The 19082-nt window shown below is 46.3% G+C and overlaps 1 protein-coding gene and 1 long non-coding RNA gene across 3 annotated transcripts in view; one reads left to right on the top strand and one right to left on the bottom strand.

The window, feature by feature from the left end:
- The window catches only part of LOC127037527 (uncharacterized), a 267537-nt gene that overhangs the window by 164535 nt on the left and 83920 nt on the right, over window positions 1–19082 (top strand). The gene's annotated exons all lie outside the window — the stretch shown is intronic.
- LRRC75A (leucine rich repeat containing 75A) overlaps window positions 1–19082 on the bottom strand; it is a 177366-nt gene that overhangs the window by 117408 nt on the left and 40876 nt on the right. Inside the window, exons 1-2 of one of the 2 annotated variants that reach the window (XM_050929353.1) lie at window positions 16510–16573; window positions 10814–10942 (exon numbers count right to left, since the gene is read on the bottom strand). In XM_050929353.1, the coding sequence (XP_050785310.1) occupies window positions 10814–10942; window positions 16510–16569 (189 nt within the window). In that variant the 5' untranslated portion in view covers window positions 16570–16573. Of the gene's footprint in view, window positions 1–10813; window positions 10943–16509; window positions 16574–19082 lie in introns of those variants that run through there. The other variant, XM_050929352.1, reaches the window with a different exon arrangement.

Here is a 19082-nt window from a genome sequence, read left to right as displayed (position 1 = left end):
TAAAAAAAAATCTATCTCAGAGCAGGCAAAAATCCATCTCTTGGCATTTAGGATGGTTTGCATATTATCGTGCACTGATTAGAAAAGGTTCTTTACTTATTAAGGGAATCAAGAAAGGGTCACACAGATCCTGCCAGCTCTTAGTTCTGGCTCTTAGAGATGCCAGATTTAAATGCCAAACGTCAATACATTTCGTCTGCAAACAGAGAGCGATGAACAGATCGGACTCCACGGCCAGGCAGTCTGCTCCAAAACATCCTTTCCTAGCGCAGGAGCACAGCGTGCAGAGAGATTCACACCTGGGCAGTAGAAATAGTCTCTCTTACTCCCCTGCACCATGTGCCCCTGGCAGGATAGCTGTGCAGGAGCAGGAAAAGCCACCTCCCCAGGGGACCTACACTGCTCCCACATTGCACCTGGCCACGGCTCTGTCCCCTCAGCCTGCTAGCAGCATAGCTGTAGCAAGACATGTACTATGCAGGGCACATCCTGCATGGAGCTGGGAGGCAGATTATAACTCTCCAAGTCACAGTCTGGTTCCTTGTCTGCTCGTGGGGCAGCCGTTGTGCTGCTCCAGACATGGGCCTTGCAGCAAAGCCACAGCTGAATCTTTCAGAAAATGGTTATTCCTTCAGGGCTAGACTACAATGCCCATAATTCATATAGGGCAACTGACTTCAACGGGACTATCTGCACAGTAAAGTGGTACCCAGAGGGAGTTTGGATGTCCCAACCATGGTATTCTACCTGAAGGAGGGCTCCAAAGAGGACAGAGCTCAGCTGTTCTCAGTGGTGGCAGATGACAAAACAAGGAGTAATGGTTTCAAGTTGTAGTGAGGAATGTCTAGTTTGGATATTAGTAAACATTACTTTACTAGGAGGGTGGTGAAGCACTGGAATGGGTTATCTAGGGAGGTGGTAGAATCTCCATCCTTAGAGGTTTTTAAGGCCCGGTTTGACACAGCCCTGGCTGGGATGATTTAGTTGGTGTTGGTCCTGCTTTGAGCAGGGGGCGGGACTAGATGGCCTCCTGAGGTCTCTTCCAACCCTGATATTCTATGATTCTATGATTTTACACCTCAAACACTAACCAGTCTGCTGCAGTAGGGACAGACCACTGGGGTCCAAAATTGTCCCTAAGCTATGTGGGCCTGGCTTAGTGCAGTCGTCCGGGATCTAACATGAAGAGACATGCATGGAGTCACGTCCCAAATCCTACAGCCCAACTTCCCACTGACTCCAACACAGGGCTTGGTCCAGCTCCATCAGTAGTCATCAGACCTGGCTGAAAAACTCAAAAATAGTTTTGTGAAGAAAAAAAGATCAAATTTTTTCCCACTTCAAAAGGTTTGAAACAGAACAAATGTTTTGTTACTTCACATTTTTCAAAGTTTTAAATTGTTTTTTTTAAACAAAAACATTACCAAAAAGGTGTGTGATAATTTATCGCCAGGGGGTTTCTATTAAACAAAATTGTCAACAATTATTTTGTGATGTTTTGGAGAAAATATTAGAAACTAGTTAGAAAAAACAATGTATTCATTTATTTTTCAAAAATAAACACTGCTGACAATTTTTAGCAAAAAATTACTTTAAAAAACACTTTCACTGAAAAAACATTTATTTCAACAAAATAATCTCAGGGGAAAAAATCTCAACATCTCATAATACTTGGCATATATATAAAATCTGCTATTAAAGAATGAACCCAAATTATTTATGGACTTTTATGGACTACATATTATTACCCACTTGATGCATCCATGTGGATATCATAAAGATTAATGAGACCCTTTAAAAAGTTCTCCTGTAACAGTCCAACCACTATAGGAACTACTGTAAACTATAGTATTTTGAACTCTGCCATACATAAATACTTATGTACTTTTTAATACAGGGGACAGTCTTGTGTCACTGACAAAAAAATATTCCTTATGTTTGTTCTCCAGACAAGTAAGTAACTTAAAGCCTATCCTCCCAAATTTCACTGCTATGGAGAATAAACCAAACCCGCATAACAAGCTGAATTTCCTTCAAAGACTAGATAGGCTGAAGCCTGTAAAAATCTGTAATGCGAAATCTAATTCCATCACCTAAGTAAAGCACAGCCTTTCCAGAAAGAGGTGTTTTAGATATACAAGCGGGGGTGGTGACCCCATTAAGCTGCTTCAGAGGAAGGGAAATAAAGCAGCAGAGAGGTTAACAACAGTAGATAATCCCCCACAACCTTTTATTTAAAAAACCACTACAGAATCATGCAGGACTATGTAGTCCGAGCACAGGAGCGGTGCTGCGAAGCCGGGGTGGTCACGGTGGCACAGTGCAAGATTCTTTTTCTTGGAAAAGGTGCTGTGGCTTATATACGATTAATATCACTGATGCTTGATTTTGAACGACTTTTGTAAAGGGCTGGAAGAATGTCTTTACTTTCCTGGATCAGAAAGCACAGCTAAAATACAGAGCCATATCCTGCCACTGTTTCCAATGAAATCAGTGATTTTGTGTATTAAGGAAAAAATACCTGATGGCCACAGATGAGACTTCATTTAATTCCACCCACACACACATATCCCCGCCAAAAATAAGCCTGCACACTTACACTGAATGCGTTAGCCCACTTATCACATCACGGGGATGCCAAATAGTGGCTAGACGGCATCCAGCCTGCTTTGACGGAACACTTGGGGTTGTCATCTGTATGACAGTAGCACCTATAGGGCCTCACTAAGATCAGGGCCTCAGGCCTAGGCATTATACAGATGCAAAGCAAGAGAGAGGCCCTGCCCTGAAGAGTTTATAATCTAACTAGATGAGGCAGGGCTGTTATCCACATGTCACAGACTGGAGAACTGAGGCACAGAGACAGAACCGGTGCTAGCCCACTGGGGGCCCTAAGTAGGAATATTCCCTCCCTTCCCCCAGCAAGTTCTTATAATAAAAAGTGAATGGGGGTCCCCCTTGCACTGCTTGGGTCCCTAAACAATTGCTTAGTTTGCTTATACTTAGTGCTAGCTCTGCGCGGAGAGATTAAGTGACTTGCCCACAGTCACACAGGAGGCAGAGTCAGGAATTGGACTCAGATCACCCAAATATCAGCCCAGTCCCTTAGCCACAAGGACAGCCTTCCTCTCGTTGTCCGGATAGCATGAGGGTTTATCTTGTAACTGTTTACTTGAGACCACCGCCATTAGAGAGGTCTGAGCACTGATCTCTCTCAAACACTCATTGTGTGGGGTCTTGGTCAAGTCACAAACTCCCTCAACTTCCTGGGGCCTCAGTTTGCATCTACACCCAACTCCTGCAGCTGCTGTGAAGATTAATTTGTTTATATTTGTAAAGGGCTGTGGATCTTACTACCCTGTAGTTGAGTCTAACAAAAAGGAAGAGCTTGTTATGGCTTCCTAATTAAAATGACGCATTGGCATGCCAGCCTATGGGATATAATGCTGCACATTATCTTAATGCTTCTATAGATTCATGTTCAAAGCACTTTACGAACAAGAGACAATGCTCACACCAGCTTACTGAGGAAGCCCAGTATTACCTACATTTTATACATAGGGAAACTGAGGCAGCAGAGGTAAGGCCCTAGATGGTGTCAGCATGAGAGCCGGGATTAGAGCTCAGGAGTTCCTTTGTTCGTTACCTGCCCAGCTGGCAGGACGTGATGCGTATAATTTAATAATACTTTTCCTTTCTAAAGAACCTTTCATTCAACGCTCCCAAAGCGCTTTACAGGTATCAGTTAAGCAACCCTCAGATTCAGAACACTTCTTTAAGGCAGGGAAGAATTAAACTGAGACCGAGAGAGCTGAACTGCCCTGCCAGAGGCTCCTCTGTGACACTACACCCGAAGCGCAACACAGTCCTGATTCCCACTAGACAATGCCTAGAAGGAAAGCACACCACACTCACCGTGGCTCACCAGGATGCAAATGTAACTCCCCAGGCCACAAGTGATTAGACAACTTGAGGAAGCCTTGAGAAGGTAGGTGGGGATGTGGGAGTACGCTCAAATCATTCGTTGTCAATGATACAGCCCACATGGAACAATACACCACCGCTTCCCAATGGAGGTAATGGATTGTTTTCATTAATGTTTAGTGTTTGTAGCACTTCTTTCATATTTTGGAAAACTAAAAGACAAATGACTTGACACTGCCAAATCTTTCCCTCTTTAGCGACTCTTCTTTGGTAGAATCATAGAAGATTAGGTTGGAAGAGACCTCAGGAGATCATCTAGTCCAACCCCCTGACCAAAGCAGGACCAGCCCCAACTAAATCATCCCACTAGGTACCACAGAGGAATTTCTGTCCTTGAAATAAACTGGGCTCTTTCATCACTGTTTAAGTAGTAATCATTCTTGCACACGTCAGTGAGGCCTTGTTAAGTATTGGTGTCAATTGTAAGACTGACACAAGTGCTTCAGAACCCCCCTTGAAGGAAGTAAAATGCTATTGATGATCGCTTCTTACACTTCTTTGGTGCCCTGCATCCCAGGGCATCCCAAGGCACTTCCCAAACAGTTCGAGAACAAGACTGAGACCAGCCACCATGCACACCCAGCCAACTCTAGGAGAAAGTGAGGCAGGGATTTAATGGCAGACAAACATCACAGCAGGAAGTGAAGAAAAATAGAGTCAATTGAAACAGTGAGGAAAAATTAGTTAAACAGAATGTAATTCCTCAAAGTTTCATTTAGCTTAGAGACCAGGAATAATCGCCCAATTCTTGCAGAAACCACCACAGGATTGACAACACAGGTGCTGGAACTAGGAGTGCTAGTTTGAAGTGGTTTCCGTCATACACAGATTTCACAGTTTGGTTCAATGGCTCTCAGCACCCCAACCATGCAAACTGTTCCAGCACCCTTGACTGACAATGACTTCGATCAGTAATCAGGAGTTTGGTGTTACGTCTAGCAGGCCGGAGCAACGGGTCAGTGCCAACAGAAGGAGCAGCACTCCCTACATTCCCCACACTTAGGACAGGGGAGGTGAAAGGTGCCCTAGAAAAACCTGAGAGAGAAACCAGCTTGCACAGATAATCCATCTGGTGCAAATCCATCATCAACCAGGCATGAAATCTGAGAAGATCACAGGGCAAAGTGGCATGAAGGAACCTGTGGGAGGGGGGGGTTGGCTCTAGCCTGCTATGTCTATACCTAACAGATGAATGACATCCCTGACCTTGCAATGAAGCACAAGGCATGGGCCACATAGATAGAATAGCTTCCAGGCTTGGAGCCGGTAACCCCACCACAGAATGTGCTTTCCTGGTGTATTTCTCTGTCACCACGTTGACATGCAGTGGGCAGCCACTTAGACATTTTAATGCTTCTGCCCAGATTTCAGGGCATCCCCCTGCTACACTCCAGGCACTCCCCACCTCTAGTACGAAACAGCAGATGTGCATTTCACCCTCTGCTAAACCCATCTTCAGAGCTTGTAATCTACGAAATCCAGGATGGAATGAATGGCCTAAGACAGGACCTCAGGAATCACAATGCTGTAGCAATTCAAGGATAGTCATTTTCCAAAGAGCTTTACAAGCCACTAATTATTTCTGACAGCACCTCTATGAGGGAGGTACCACCATCTACTTGCACAGATGAAGTGACTGGCCAGAGGCTACAGGGGGAGTCTGTAATGTCATAACTGGGATTAGAACTCAGAGACTCCTGCTTCCTCAGCCTGTGCTCAGACCACTAGACCTCATCTCCTTCTCATTCTGCACCTTGGTCTTGTATACAGAGTAGATTACTGGATAGCAGCCCAACCCTTATGCAACTGACGTCAGTTTAACGAGGATCGGGCCCGTTAGACTCGCAGTGCCAGCACACCGAGCTCCGTGTCAAGGAAACAGCTCTCAGTTTGAAGAGTTTAATTTATTACAGCTTAAGGTCACGCTGATCCTCCAGCCATACTTGGTTTTTTTGCTAAGTCTTGCTGGCTTCCCCCAGTTTGGAGGTGCTGAGTGAGGATTGCCAGTAATGGTGTCACTGAAAATTACACAGATGTTACCATTATACAAGTAAGCCTAAAAAAAAAAGGCTTAGTGCTATTTTTTTTCCTGCTTCCAAGACCCCGGGTTCAGCCTTTTTCTATTTTCCCACAGTTTACACAGAAAAGCTTTTCAAAAGAACATCTCTTATTACAATGAAAACATGAATGTGGGACAAACACATTAAGTAACGAAAGATACTGGGATTTGTTATTAGTGAAGTGTGAGCTTCCTGCCACTTTGATATTGCAAAATACGTTAATGCGATGCAGATGTATAGCTCCCATACAGAGGGATTTTCACAAGCAAGAGTGGCAACAAAGGAACATTAATACAGAATGTCACTGACTTTGACAGTCAAATCGTTCCTATCCTCTATGCTACTATTTCAGATATTTGGATGTAAGAAGTCTCTGGCTCACAGTTTAGCTGGGATCCTGCAGTGAAGAAAATACTTTGTGCTTATATAGTCCATGGCATCTGACGATCACAACATATGTTATAAAGGTGGGTAAATATCACTTTCCTCAGATTACTAATAGAAAAAAATAAGGCACAGAGGCTGGCTGCTCTGCTCAGTCACACAGCAAGCCAGTGGCACAGATGAGTTCAGAACCACAGTCCTATACTACAAGCACCAGACTGCACTGTCTCACCCCCCTCCCCTGTATTTGCAACATCAGCATTTGCTACCATGAAAATTAATGTGAGGTCAGGAAGTCAGAACGACAACTGTAATCTAAGGTCATGTCATGACACATAGGCCCGGGGGTGGATGAATTATGTGTTTGGTAATAGGTTATGGTAGGGTGCTCCTGTGATAAAGACACAGAAGTAGCGGTAAGGGCATCTTGGTTATAGTTCATTGACTCCCCATGGGACTCTGGGAAAGGAACTTAACCTCCCTGTCCCTTGATGTCCCCATCTGCGAAATGGGAATACCAACCCTGACCACAGCAGAGTGCAGAGACCTCATTCATTTGCATCTGACGCGCCATGAGGGAGCTGCTAGACACAAGTGCAAAACATTAGCAGGGAGCATTACACCTCTGACCTACGGCAGGCCATCAGTGACTCAAAGTTGTTACCCTGCAACGCCTATGTAAAATGAGTGTCTCTCAGTCCATCACCCAGAGGGTACATATCCACGTCACAAAAGCAGCACTCTGATCAGCACTAAACAGCCACTCAGAAAGGCCCAGGGTGAGATGAGCCAGGAGGACTGATCTCCCCTCTACCCAGGAAGAGCAGTCCCCTCTAAGTCAGGTTTGAGGCATGCCAGAGAAGGAAGCATGTGCTGCCTCTACCTGCATAGTGCCCATTCTGAGACTAAACGGAGCACTTTTCAGAGCTGTCAGCCTGGCACCTTTCCTCAGCTCTGGGGGGAAAGAATTGAAAGAGAAGTATTAACCTCCCCACGCCCCAGGGCTGTGGTTTTGAGGAAAGAAATGCTCATTTAAATGTCTTTGATCATTAGCAAATATCTCCCTGAAATGTCACTAGAAAACTACAGATAATGGTGAATGAATTCATGTTTAAAATTGATTTTCTGAGAGCTTCTTTCACTATAAAGCTCCCTCTCATACTGCAAAGGGCACAACAGCCCATGGTACACAGTAATTGCTGGTACTGGGTAACAGATACTGATGGATGATGTCTCCGTGCATGGCCCAGCACAACTCTGGACAGCGCTTAGTTTGTGCTTATGCAGTGCAACAGGATAACTACATTTCAGGCCCGACTCCAATCTCAGTGACACTGGAGGAAATCTGGAATGACTCCACTAGAGTCACTCCACATTTGCCCTAATCTCACTGAAATCAGGATCAGGCCCATAAGGAGAGAGGCTTTAAGGAGAGTTGTATTATATATTCTTAACTGGAGACAGGACCAACCCCAACCCCTGCGTCCAAAGAGTGCCAGAATTTGGAGAAGGTTTGAATCCGGCTCCTACAAGAGACATCACCAAAACTCACGCCCTTTAGATTTTAATGCAGATCAGGACTACAAGGCTTAGGCCCCACTGCAGCCTTGACACTAAATACATTGACATGCCTAAGAAAACTCACCTAAATAAGATCCTGGGTCAGCTCTATTCAACTCAACTCAAGGGAAGACTCTTATCCCACTATGGGTGTGAATTTACCGGCTTAGTCTGCTGGTACTTTTCCACTGAAGGGGTGTGGGGATCAAACAGGGAAACAAGATTCCCATCATATGTAAATCCTATTTAAGGCTGGAGAGTGAGTTAATCAGGGTCGCTGGTTCTTCTCAGACTCCCTGCCCAGGATGACTGCTGTAAACACGTAAAACTGATCTGGGGAAAAGGACTGAGGCCCAGGCTGTGATAGGGATCTGACCTGTGAAGAGAAATATGTGGAACTTCAAGTGCAAACAAAAGCAGTTTGTCTTCAGGGAACTCTGCAACCTGCCTAAAACAACATTTAGGGTGAAAAATTACTATTTGTAACCAGCTTCTCTAGTGAATTCAGCTTAGTTTGCATGTTTGTTTATTTTGCTCAGTAATCTGCTTTCTATCCCTTATAATCACTTAAAATCTGTCCTTTGTGGTTAATAAACTTGTTTGTGTCAATTTCCTATAAACCAGTTCATAACTGGGGAGGACAACAAGCTGTGCATATCTCCCTCCACGCTGAGGGAGAGCGCGATTTTTATGAGCTTACGCTGTATCGATCTCTATACAGTGCAAGACAATACAATTTGGGGTTTACACACCAACGGAGGTGTGCACTTGAGTACTGGGCAATACCCGAGCTGAATCCTCCCACACAGAGCTGATTTTAGTCTCTGTGTCTGTTTGCAGCTGGGTGTGGCCATTCCTGTGCGTGCTAGAGGAGGCTTGAGGGCCTGGCATAGCTGGACAGGCTGAGGAAGCCCCGGATGGTGGAACGGGCAGGCTCAGTGGGACCCCAGTACATCAGGTGGCATCCCGGATGGGGGGCAACCTGTCACACTCACTACACTCCTGGAGGAGAGAAGAGCTATTATCTCAAATTTACAGAATTGAGCTACGGAGAAGCTAAGGGACAGTCTACACTGAAAATGTACATCAGCATAGCCACATCTCTCAGGGGGGAGGGGAGGGGAAAATCCATCCCCCTGAGATATCCAGACATAACCCCCAGGGGAGATAGCACTGGGTTGACAGAAAAATTCTTCTGTCAACCTAGCTATGGTCTCTGAGGAAGACGGCTTATCTGCGCCAATGGGAGAACCCCTCCCATCACGGTAGTGAAAATGCCCACATCAAAGCACTCCAAGGCCTGCTGCACAGCAGGGAACTAAACCCGGGTCTCCCAAGCTAATACCCTGACCACTAGGCCATCCTTCCTCTCTTTCAATCCCCCTTCCTCAGCATCTGAGATGTTTTGAGAAGTCTGGTATTTGTACCATCCCAGGTCCATGCAGTTCACTGAATCAAACACTGAAATGGGGGTTGGAGGGGGAATTAAGTGGTTAATTTAAAAAATAAATCCTAGGGAAAGCAAATAGCCCAAGAGGATGAGATTTATCAGTGCAGAGAACTTCTGAAACTCTCATCCCTGACCGGGAGCTGAGCTCTTTGGAACACCTGGCCCCTACGTTCTAAGCTGAAGAGGACTCGGGTCTTTACTGAGGTTTGTGATGAATGCTCTAGCCGCCAACAGGAAAAGTAGAGAGGAATCCAAACCCTGCGGACCATTCATCAGAAAACACATGCTCCCAAGTTCTGCAGGGGCAGATGAAATGGGGCCTGCATCCCAGCCACTCCTGCAAAACATACCTTGACTGATGAGGTCTGAAACCAGAATCACGTCCATTTCAGTCCATCCCTAATTTAGAACCATCGTTCAAATACCTTTTCCATGACTCAACAGGGCCAGATCCTCCTCTGGAGTAAATCGGCATAGCTCCCATTGACTTCAGTGGAGTTACTCCAATTTACACCAGTGGAGGATCTGGCACGTCACCATTAAAAGCTAAGCCGGGTGGGTTAGGAATGTTTCTGCCATAACGGTAGCTGCCATACGAACCGGTCTAATATTGATACACTGCTTTGAACAACTCTGTTTCCCTTTCTGACTTTAAAGAGAGCAGCACAGGGCCAGTTCTCCCCCACGCCATGATAAAACAACCAGTATGATGGAATGGAAAGCAAATCCTGGTTCTGACATCACAGTTCAGTCCCTTCACCCCAGCCGATAACTATTCGGTTCAGGCTATTCCTTCTGACTGCCACGCCCTCCAGGCCCTGTGCTGCCAGCTTTGCTCACAGCATGCTCAAACGCTTGCAAAGACAGGGCTCTGTTTCAGCTACCGCCCTCCTTACAGGGGTGAGAAATGTGTCAGCTGAGTACTCGCTTCTTTTAGAGACACAAGAGGAAAGACAGGCACCGCAGACATCAGAGAGAGAAAAGGTCTAGGAAGTCATCCTATCCATACCCCTGTATTGTTCCAGACAGTAGATGCCTTCGTGCTTTGCCCAAGCAAATGAGACAGGAGGAAGGAGCAAAAATAGGGAATATGAAAAAACAAAACAACAGAATTAACTAAGCACTAAACGCACATCATTCTGGTTGTTGGCAATTCACAGAGAGTTCTGTGCATCGATCCACTCTCCCCACAACAGGACATCTCTACTCGGAGGATCACAATCTCTGTGTTAACCCAAAGGTATTTTGTACAGCATTGATTATAAAAAACAAAAACAAACAAACAAAAAGCTTCTCATTTACAACAAAACGACATTTCCCAAATGAGCAAGTGACTAGAACTGCCTTGACCACGTAGTTAGAGCGAGTTACCTACCGGTTTGGGGCAATGGATGTATCTAGCAAGACTGATGATCAAGTCATGGGTGATTGGATCCACCAGGTTTCGGAAGCTGGCATATCTATACAGGACATCATCCAGAGAGGTCGATTCCATGCCTAAGTCCTGCAGAAAACAAGAGCAAGGTTAGTTACACTAGGAGGTCGATGGCAACAGCCCATTTCTCACAATTCACCGGTGTTGGCAGGCTCAGGGCAGTAGCCAAGGAGCTCAGACGTGCCCGTCTCTAAGTACCTTGGCACGCTGGCGTGGGGACACTGGCACTCCAATGCTTTACCTGCACTACGGAGAGCAGACGACGGGCTCTGGGGCTGTCAATTGGCATGCTTCATAAGCAATACATTCACTGAGTAAACTATACTCAGCAGGCCTGATTTGCCTCACTCCCCCAGGGCAAGCCACAGGTGACTCCACTGAAATCAACAGAACTATGCCAGCATAAGACGGCTGGGAGGCAGAATCTGGCCCAGGGTGTCCCAAGACACAGCAATGTAAAGAATTTTGGCACAAACCCCACAACGCTATTAAACACACGAGTGTATATCGACCATTCTGCTCTTTAGCTTTTCATAAAGGGCTGGAGAGGGGGGGGATTAAATACAGTGTATTCAATTTACTTCAGATATCTTCTCTCATCTATTAGCTGTCCTTTGTCCCTCAAGAGCAGCTCCCTGGGGATATTGTAGTGCTACTCAAGCTTATTGGCAGATTACAGTGCGTTCCGCAAACAAAGCAGCTACTTCTGTAAGATAAAGCCCTTTGCTCAGCTTTTAATACAACCAGGATGCCCTTGTGGTTAGGGCACCGGGCAGGGACTCTGCAGATTCAGTTCAATTCCCAGCTCTGTCACAGACTTTGTCTGACCATGGGCAAGTCACTAAAATCTCTCTCTGCCGTGGTACTGTGCCTGTAAACTAGGGTGTGACAGGTCTGGGTTTCAATCCAGGCCAGTGACGGGCTGTGTCACCACTTGGCCTGTAGCCCTCTCATGAACACACGCACGCACACCCTTTCACATCTGGGATGATATTCCGTCCTTCTCGACACCTCGCATTCTAGGCACTATCTTCAAAGTGCAACCCACACCAACACAGCGGTGGTCAAGCTCGTCTCCTGTTCTGAAAAGTGTTTCTGTAAACAGACCCCTGGGCCTGGCCAGAGAGGGAAATTCACCAGTTGCACCTGCCTTCACCGGACAGCATGGAATTGGTGCTTTACGAGTTAACACTGGATTTAGTATGGGAGGTTGCTACGCTCCCCCCAAAGCTGCCCTGCTAACACTGCCCCGGTCTGTGTCAGTGAATAACAGTGACATCCTGCAATTCATGACTTCTCGTGTGGGTTTTGTAAGCGAGGGTGGCTAGCTCTCCCTCTGGAAGACCCATTTGCCGGCTGAGCCAGATGCCAAGCAGCACGTACGCAACCCTGCACTCAGATGAGTCACATGCTGCACATTTCAGATCCTGAGAGGCTGCCTCCATTTGCCCTCATGGAGCTGATGGGGGCTCTCACACTTGGCCAGGAAGAAATGGAGCCATGTGAATGTTCCCCAGAGCGGACCCTGGAAATAGGGCAAGATGGGAACACAAATGGGATGTCTCTAGAGAAAAAAAAACAAAAAACAGGAAGGACCAAAACAAAACCCACAACCCAATGCAGCACAGCATGAATATTTTAAAAAGGACTGGACATTCTGATTACCCATATCACATCTGTAGATGTGACAGCTTGGATAACGACCAGACTAATCAGCTGCGTGCTTCAGGGCACAAGCTGCAGTCAGGAGTCATTTCCCTTGTCCTCACGCTGCACAGTAGGTGGTGCTAACTTTTTATGCGGACAACCATTTTATAGCAGGGAAGAGAATCTCCCCCACCCACCTCCCCAGTGTCCTTACTGCCTGCTTCTCAACATCTCTTACTCCGTGGGACACATGGTCCCCGGGCAGGGTGACCAGATATCCTGCTATTCAGGGCTTTGTCTTATAGAGGACCCTATTACCTCCCTCCATCTGGATTTTTCACACTTGCTATCTGGTCACCCTATCGCGGGGGTCACATTTTGAGCACATTGGGGTAGGACACTGCCTGGGATGTAGTCAGGTGTTGGGCACTTCCAGAGATGGGTTAGCAGACTAGATAAAAACGTACTCTGATCCTGAAAGGCAAGTGTAGCTCCTTAGATAGGTCCTTCCGTGCACAAAGGATCTAGGGTGACCATACAGCAAGTGTGAAAAATGGGACAGGAGGTGCGGCGTAATAGGCGCTTATATAAGAAAAAGCCCCAAATATCGGTACAGTCCCTATAAAATCAGGGCATCTGGTCACCCTAAAAGGATCCCCAAATGCTTTGCAATCACCCTCTACGTACAATCCACAGGAATCAATTAAACTCCCACTAAAATTCAGCTAGTGACAAAATGCAGCCTGGCAACTGTTTCAGTTAGAAGAACTGAGCTTTTACTGGGAGAGAGATTCTTTGCACAGGTGACCTGACGCTCTTGGAGAAAAGAGGGTCTTTTCTTTTTTTAAATGGGACGACAGCAAAGTAAAGTCTAAATAAATAAAATAAAAAGCCAATTTACAGCCCAAATAATAAGTAGACTCCAGGAAAACTATTGCAGCTTCTCCAGGCTTGTCCTAACAGGCTTCCCTTCTCAGGGCGAGGAAAGCATAATGACAATGACATTCTGGGTGCTAACTCCGGCAGTCATCGGCTAAGTCACATATCGGATGGGCAGCCTATGAAACTGAACCGGAGACTTTCTGAGCCAAAGACACAATTCTATACCCTCATATGAGACTCGATTAGCTGTGAGTAGTGCTATAATCATAGCCGCATTAGGATATGCCAATTAAGCTACAGAGTCCAGCCATATGGACTGACAGCATCCAGCACGAAAGCTTTTCTGATTAATTGTATGCATCATGGAAGCACCGAGGGCCCCAAATGAGGAATCAGGGCCCCGTTTGCTAGGTGACAGCCAAAAGATGATCCTGAATAAAAGGAGCTGAAATTCCCAAACGTATCCACTGGATCGAAGGTGGGGAGGGGATGCAGAAGCAGCTTCGCTAAGACCAGTACATAATTCTGCTTCAGGACCTTGTAGACAACGCACTAGAAATTCTTCTTTGCTGGCCATTCTTTGTGCACGCCAGCATTTTCAAAGATACAGCTTAATATGGAATCATTCAGGAGACTGAAGAGAACAATGACAGTTCTCCCTGCCCCAAAAAAATCTTTTGCTCATCGAAGTCCATCCCACCCTAGATCCACCACTAAGCAAGGAGACTTTCGGATGGAAAGGCAGCCTTGATCCTAGCAAATAAACTCATAAAAGGGGGAAGCCTTCCAGGGTAGCAAGCAATGCAGATTCTCAAAGATAGATGCCTGCTGTCAACCTGTGCTATAAATCTCCCTCATCGTTCATAATACATCAAAGGCTTAACAGTTTGCAGGAGCCAATTCCACACCCAGCTGGTCCTCCATAGACTTCACCTCTGAAGTTCCATCCCAAACAAGGAGAGATTCTGTTGCAGAACATTTTAAAGCCTTCAGCTTCAGATGCCTGCAGAACACAACAATCAGCTGGTTTATCTCAGAAAGGGGAGGCTTGAACCTGGAACCCTTCAGCTTTCATCCAGACTCAAGGCCCAGCAGAAATACAAATGGATGCTAAACCAGCAGCCAACAGAATAGCTGTAGGAGCTTTACACATACAAGTCAGCAACACCAGGAAGCAACAGCAAGCCCTGTCCTGCCGTGTTTGGGCTGGGTCTCATGAAAGCACTTGTACCGATGGATTTTGTGCAGTGAATTACGCCCCTGAATGAAAGTCACCCTGTTTTTCTCGTTTGACGCAGGCATCAAAGAGAGACGTTAACTTCCACAAAGTTGGTAAAACTAGGTGTAAGTAGTAAGGTAGCAAGAGGCATTGTCCTGATATGACTAGAGCAGACATACTTTGCCTGCCACTGGAATGCATGAAACAGCACAGATCACTATCGCATTTAGTTTTTCAAAAACATTGCACATGGAAGCAGAAGTGGTGTCATTTTAAAAACTATTTTGAGTAGGTCTTTTAAGCTCTCTCTGCCTCTGGTTTCCCCATCCATAAACTGGAGATAACACACATACATCTCACAAGGGATTTTATGACTATTATTAGCTAATGGTTATTTGGCATTTTGAACACAATGAACAGTGAGATCTGTCCTAAGCAACAGACACAAGATGAACTGCATAACAGATTGGGCCTGTTTCTCAATTGCGCCCTCCCGGTGCATTCACACCAGTACCAAGTGGCTGTCAGGTGCTACTGAATCACAACGGTATTGTCACAGGGTGACTGGCCCCTTTAAGGGGAGATAGGCCAGCCCTACCTGTGACTAAATCAGCTGCCTCCCAGCTGAGGCTGTGGGACTAGGACTCAGTTGAGATTCTGAAGAGCACCTGGTCCGTAAAGGGTACGTCTACACTGACAACAAAAAACAGCACCAGCAGCAAGTCTCAGAGCCCAGGTCAACTGGCTCAGGCTCCACTCAGCTCAGAGACGCAGCAATGGGGGTGGGTCTCAGAGCCAGGACTCCAGCCTGAGCAGGAACATCTGCACCGCTATTTTCAGTCCAGTAGCACAAGCCCCAGGAGCCCAAGTCAGTTCCAGTGGAGACGTAACCCACAAAGGCTGATGGGGTGAACTGCAGGGAGCAGGTAGGCTGCTGAAGGATACCCTGGGTTAGACCAAGGACCTGACTTGCCCGAAGTCAAATTATGGGCCTTGTCTACTCTAGACGTTTGTACCTGCTTTAACTTCCCAGATAGTTAAAGCCACACAACCCCCTTGGCACGGCGCTCAGCTACGGTGTGAAAAATTCCCATTCCTGAGTGCAGTAGCAGTGGCGACCTAAACTCCAGTGCAGACACAGCTAGGTTGAGAGAAGAATGCTTCCGTCAACCCAGCCACCATTGCGCAGGATGGCAGGGTTCCTAACAGAGCCAGAAAACCCCCTGCCAAACCCACAGCATCATGCCACCCCAGCTACGGGGCCAGCGACACTCTGCTATAACCCCTACCGTATAGACTGGGATAGCTATTGCAGAGCCGGGGGGGGGGCCACCCAGTCCACAGGTCCACAGCCCCACTCACTTCTCAGCACGCACACACTTTAAATGGTGCTCACAGCCCTTGGCTATTGCCAGCTGGGAAGAGGACTAAATGTACCATACAGGATTTCTTTATACTGGTCTAACAGCATCCACTCTCGAAGCTGTGCTGGTATAACTAGACAGGTAAAAATCAATACAACGTTCAAGGGCAGACCAGGTCTAAGTCAGGTACAGGGCCGACTCCAGGCACCAGCCCAGCAAGCAGCTGCTTGGGGCGGCCAACGGTGAGGGGCAGCACGTCCCGATATTTGGCGGCAAGTCCCTCACTCCCTCTCAGAGCGAAGGACCAGATGCCGAATTCTGCAGCAGCAGCAGCAGAGCTGCAGATGCCAATCGCGGCCTTATTTTTTCCCCCTCTCTCTCTTCTTCTTTTCTCTTTTCACTGCTTGGGGCGGCAAAAACCCTGGAGCCGACCCTGGTCAGGTAGAAGAACCAGAACCCAGGAGGAGTCCTGACCTCCTACTCCCCATGCTCCCTGGCACAAAACCACAGTCTCCGACCACTACCAATGATTTTAAATGATCCAAAGAGCAGCAGCTGGCAGCGCCCCACAGGCAGCCACACATGGAAGTTGTTAATAACTGAAATGAAAGCGTCCCCAGTGCTTTAATAAAGAAAATGAAAGTGAATAATGACTCAGCGCTAGTTCCAATTCAGCGTGAACCACTAAGCTTGGAAAATGCTTCAGTTCATGATAAATGGATCGTGGGGACGCAAGTCCTTTGCAAGCAGCGAGGCTGTGACACCCTGCAGGCTGGAAGCAAGCATCTGCCCTTCTTTCATTTGTTTTGTTAATACACTGAACTCAGGAAGTTATGGAGGGATCCTGCGTGGAGTGGAACTGGGAGTCTCAGACTGGGAGCAGCAATGCAACAGTTCTGCAGTTTGCAGAATTTAGGTGCGTGATCCTGGCACTGATGGAGTTAAGGTTGCCAGCAGAGCAGATTTTCACTGCAAATCTTCCAACGCAGTATAAAATATTGACTCCAGGCTGAAACTTGGCACAAATAGCCTCAGCCCAGAGAGTGGGGAATTCTACAGTTTAAAATTAAAATCCGTTGGGCTGTTTTTAATTTCATGGCAGTACCAAAAAATTGAAGTTAATCAGTTAGCGCGCCTGTTGCTTATAAACTACTTAGTTGTTTTTTAAATAATAACTACACACACCAGTGATCTGTCCTATGTCCACTGTCATGCTGGTACTTTAAAAAAAAACTGTTCTTAAATTATACCCACATAGCTCAGAGATATAGAAACAATGGATGATCTTATATACTGCACTACAAATACTTAATGAGGCTACACTACAGTGTTTGCTTTTAATTGGACAAGAAGGAAGACCCAACTCATAATTCTTAAAGAGGGTTACTTAGTTATATAGTTTCTGGAGGTTGTTGGTTTTTTGCTTTTGTTTTTTTAAAGAACAAGAGAAGTTCTACAACAATTGCTCAGAACTAGATTGATTTAAGAGCCTAGAACGTAACCATGTGTATTCTAGATTAGTGTTTCTCAATGACTGGTCCATGGACTAGCACCAGTTACTGAGATCTCCCTGACACAGTTTAGGAAGGCAGCAAGCCAGTCCCTGGTATCATAAAGGTTGAGAAACACTGGTTTAGAAAGTGAAATGGATCAGTGCTACATCACAGAGACACTAGAATCATTTAGAGTGAAGTAGTTTCTAGAATTCAGAGCCACTTCAAACCATGCAGATTCTAAGGGCCTATAACTCACTTTTGAAATGTGTTCTAGAACTTAGAACCGCCTGGGTTCTAGAGCTAGATTTTTGAGAAGGGAAGGGATTCTACAACCAACCTGTTTAGTTACCAGACTACAGAACATTTTGCATATTCCAGTTCTATTTAGGAACAAGAGAGAAAGAGAGAGATTAACCTTTTCATGGAAAAATTATGCTTTCCCCAAAGACCTCTTGCAGATTTTGCACTTGCAAATGTTCTCCCGGATATTGGAGTCTGAGGCTGTAGCAAGACAATCAGCAGGTGGACTATTTTGTTTTCAACTGGTTGACATATTGTTGGTGCTTTTGACACAAACTGCAAAACAAAAGTTGAGCCTTCCGTCTCTGGAAGAGTGCAACCTTAATACAGAACCAGTGAAAAACAGACGATGCAATTCACTTTGGGCTGGATAACCTGTATCTCATGACTATTCATTTGCTCGTATGCATGGTGCCATAAACTTCACTCCTCCACTAACGGCCAGTGGGACTATTTTCCCAGGAGAATACAGCATAACCGCTTCCCGAGTCTCTCAGATTTATGACGCTTCAGTTATCAAGAGCAAAGGCTTCATTCCCACCCCTGCTGGTAACAGGGAGCACACAGCATGCCAGTGCCAGGCCAGCTCTAGTTTCCATTCAGCAAAGTCTGGAAAGAGACCTTCCCACCGGTACGCGGCTCCCTTCCTACCTCTGCCAACAGCAACTGCTGCTGCTTCTTTCAGTTTCTGCATGCAGCACGGCAGAGCAGCACAGCTCCAGGGAGCAACGCACTAGTCAATGTGAACCACTAGCTGGTGAGAACTCTGCACCTGCACTCCGAATGACTGGCTGTGAATGAGAAGTGATCAAAGGGACAGGGGTTATGTGGTTATATGGACTGGCAAAGTGGAGGGATGTTGCGGGACCATCAAGAGAAGGAAATGCTGGATGTACTATGGTAACACATCACAAAGATCCTCGGTAAGTTCAAGTATAAATACCAAAATTTAAACCTCTAGATCTTCGGGTCCAGCTGAGCTGAGCTCAGCACAGGACCCAAGAGGAAGGAGAGAAGTGACTCAACCACCCTTCTGTGATCCCAGACATGGAGCTGGCAAGCAGCTGCGGTGGCCCAGCTCCCAGAGTAACTTAGCAAAGCCTTAGAGCAGCTGTAAGTTACATCAGCAGGAACAACATTTCCCACCCCCCAGCCTATTGTGGCACGGGATTCCCTGCTGCCCAGGTCTCCCCTGCTGCCCTACTAGAGAAGAGGCAGGCAATTCCCTTCTGTTCCTGCACTTGGCAAGGCAGAGTTTTTCCCAAGTAGAAAATCAACATGGGTTTCAAGATTTTGGGCCC

Source organism: Gopherus flavomarginatus, chromosome 19 (genome assembly GCF_025201925.1).
Source record: "Gopherus flavomarginatus isolate rGopFla2 chromosome 19, rGopFla2.mat.asm, whole genome shotgun sequence".
Classification (NCBI taxonomy): domain Eukaryota; kingdom Metazoa; phylum Chordata; order Testudines; family Testudinidae; genus Gopherus; species Gopherus flavomarginatus.
The sequence above is the reverse complement of the archived record's forward strand: the minus strand, read 5'-3'. Positions and strand labels throughout refer to the sequence as shown.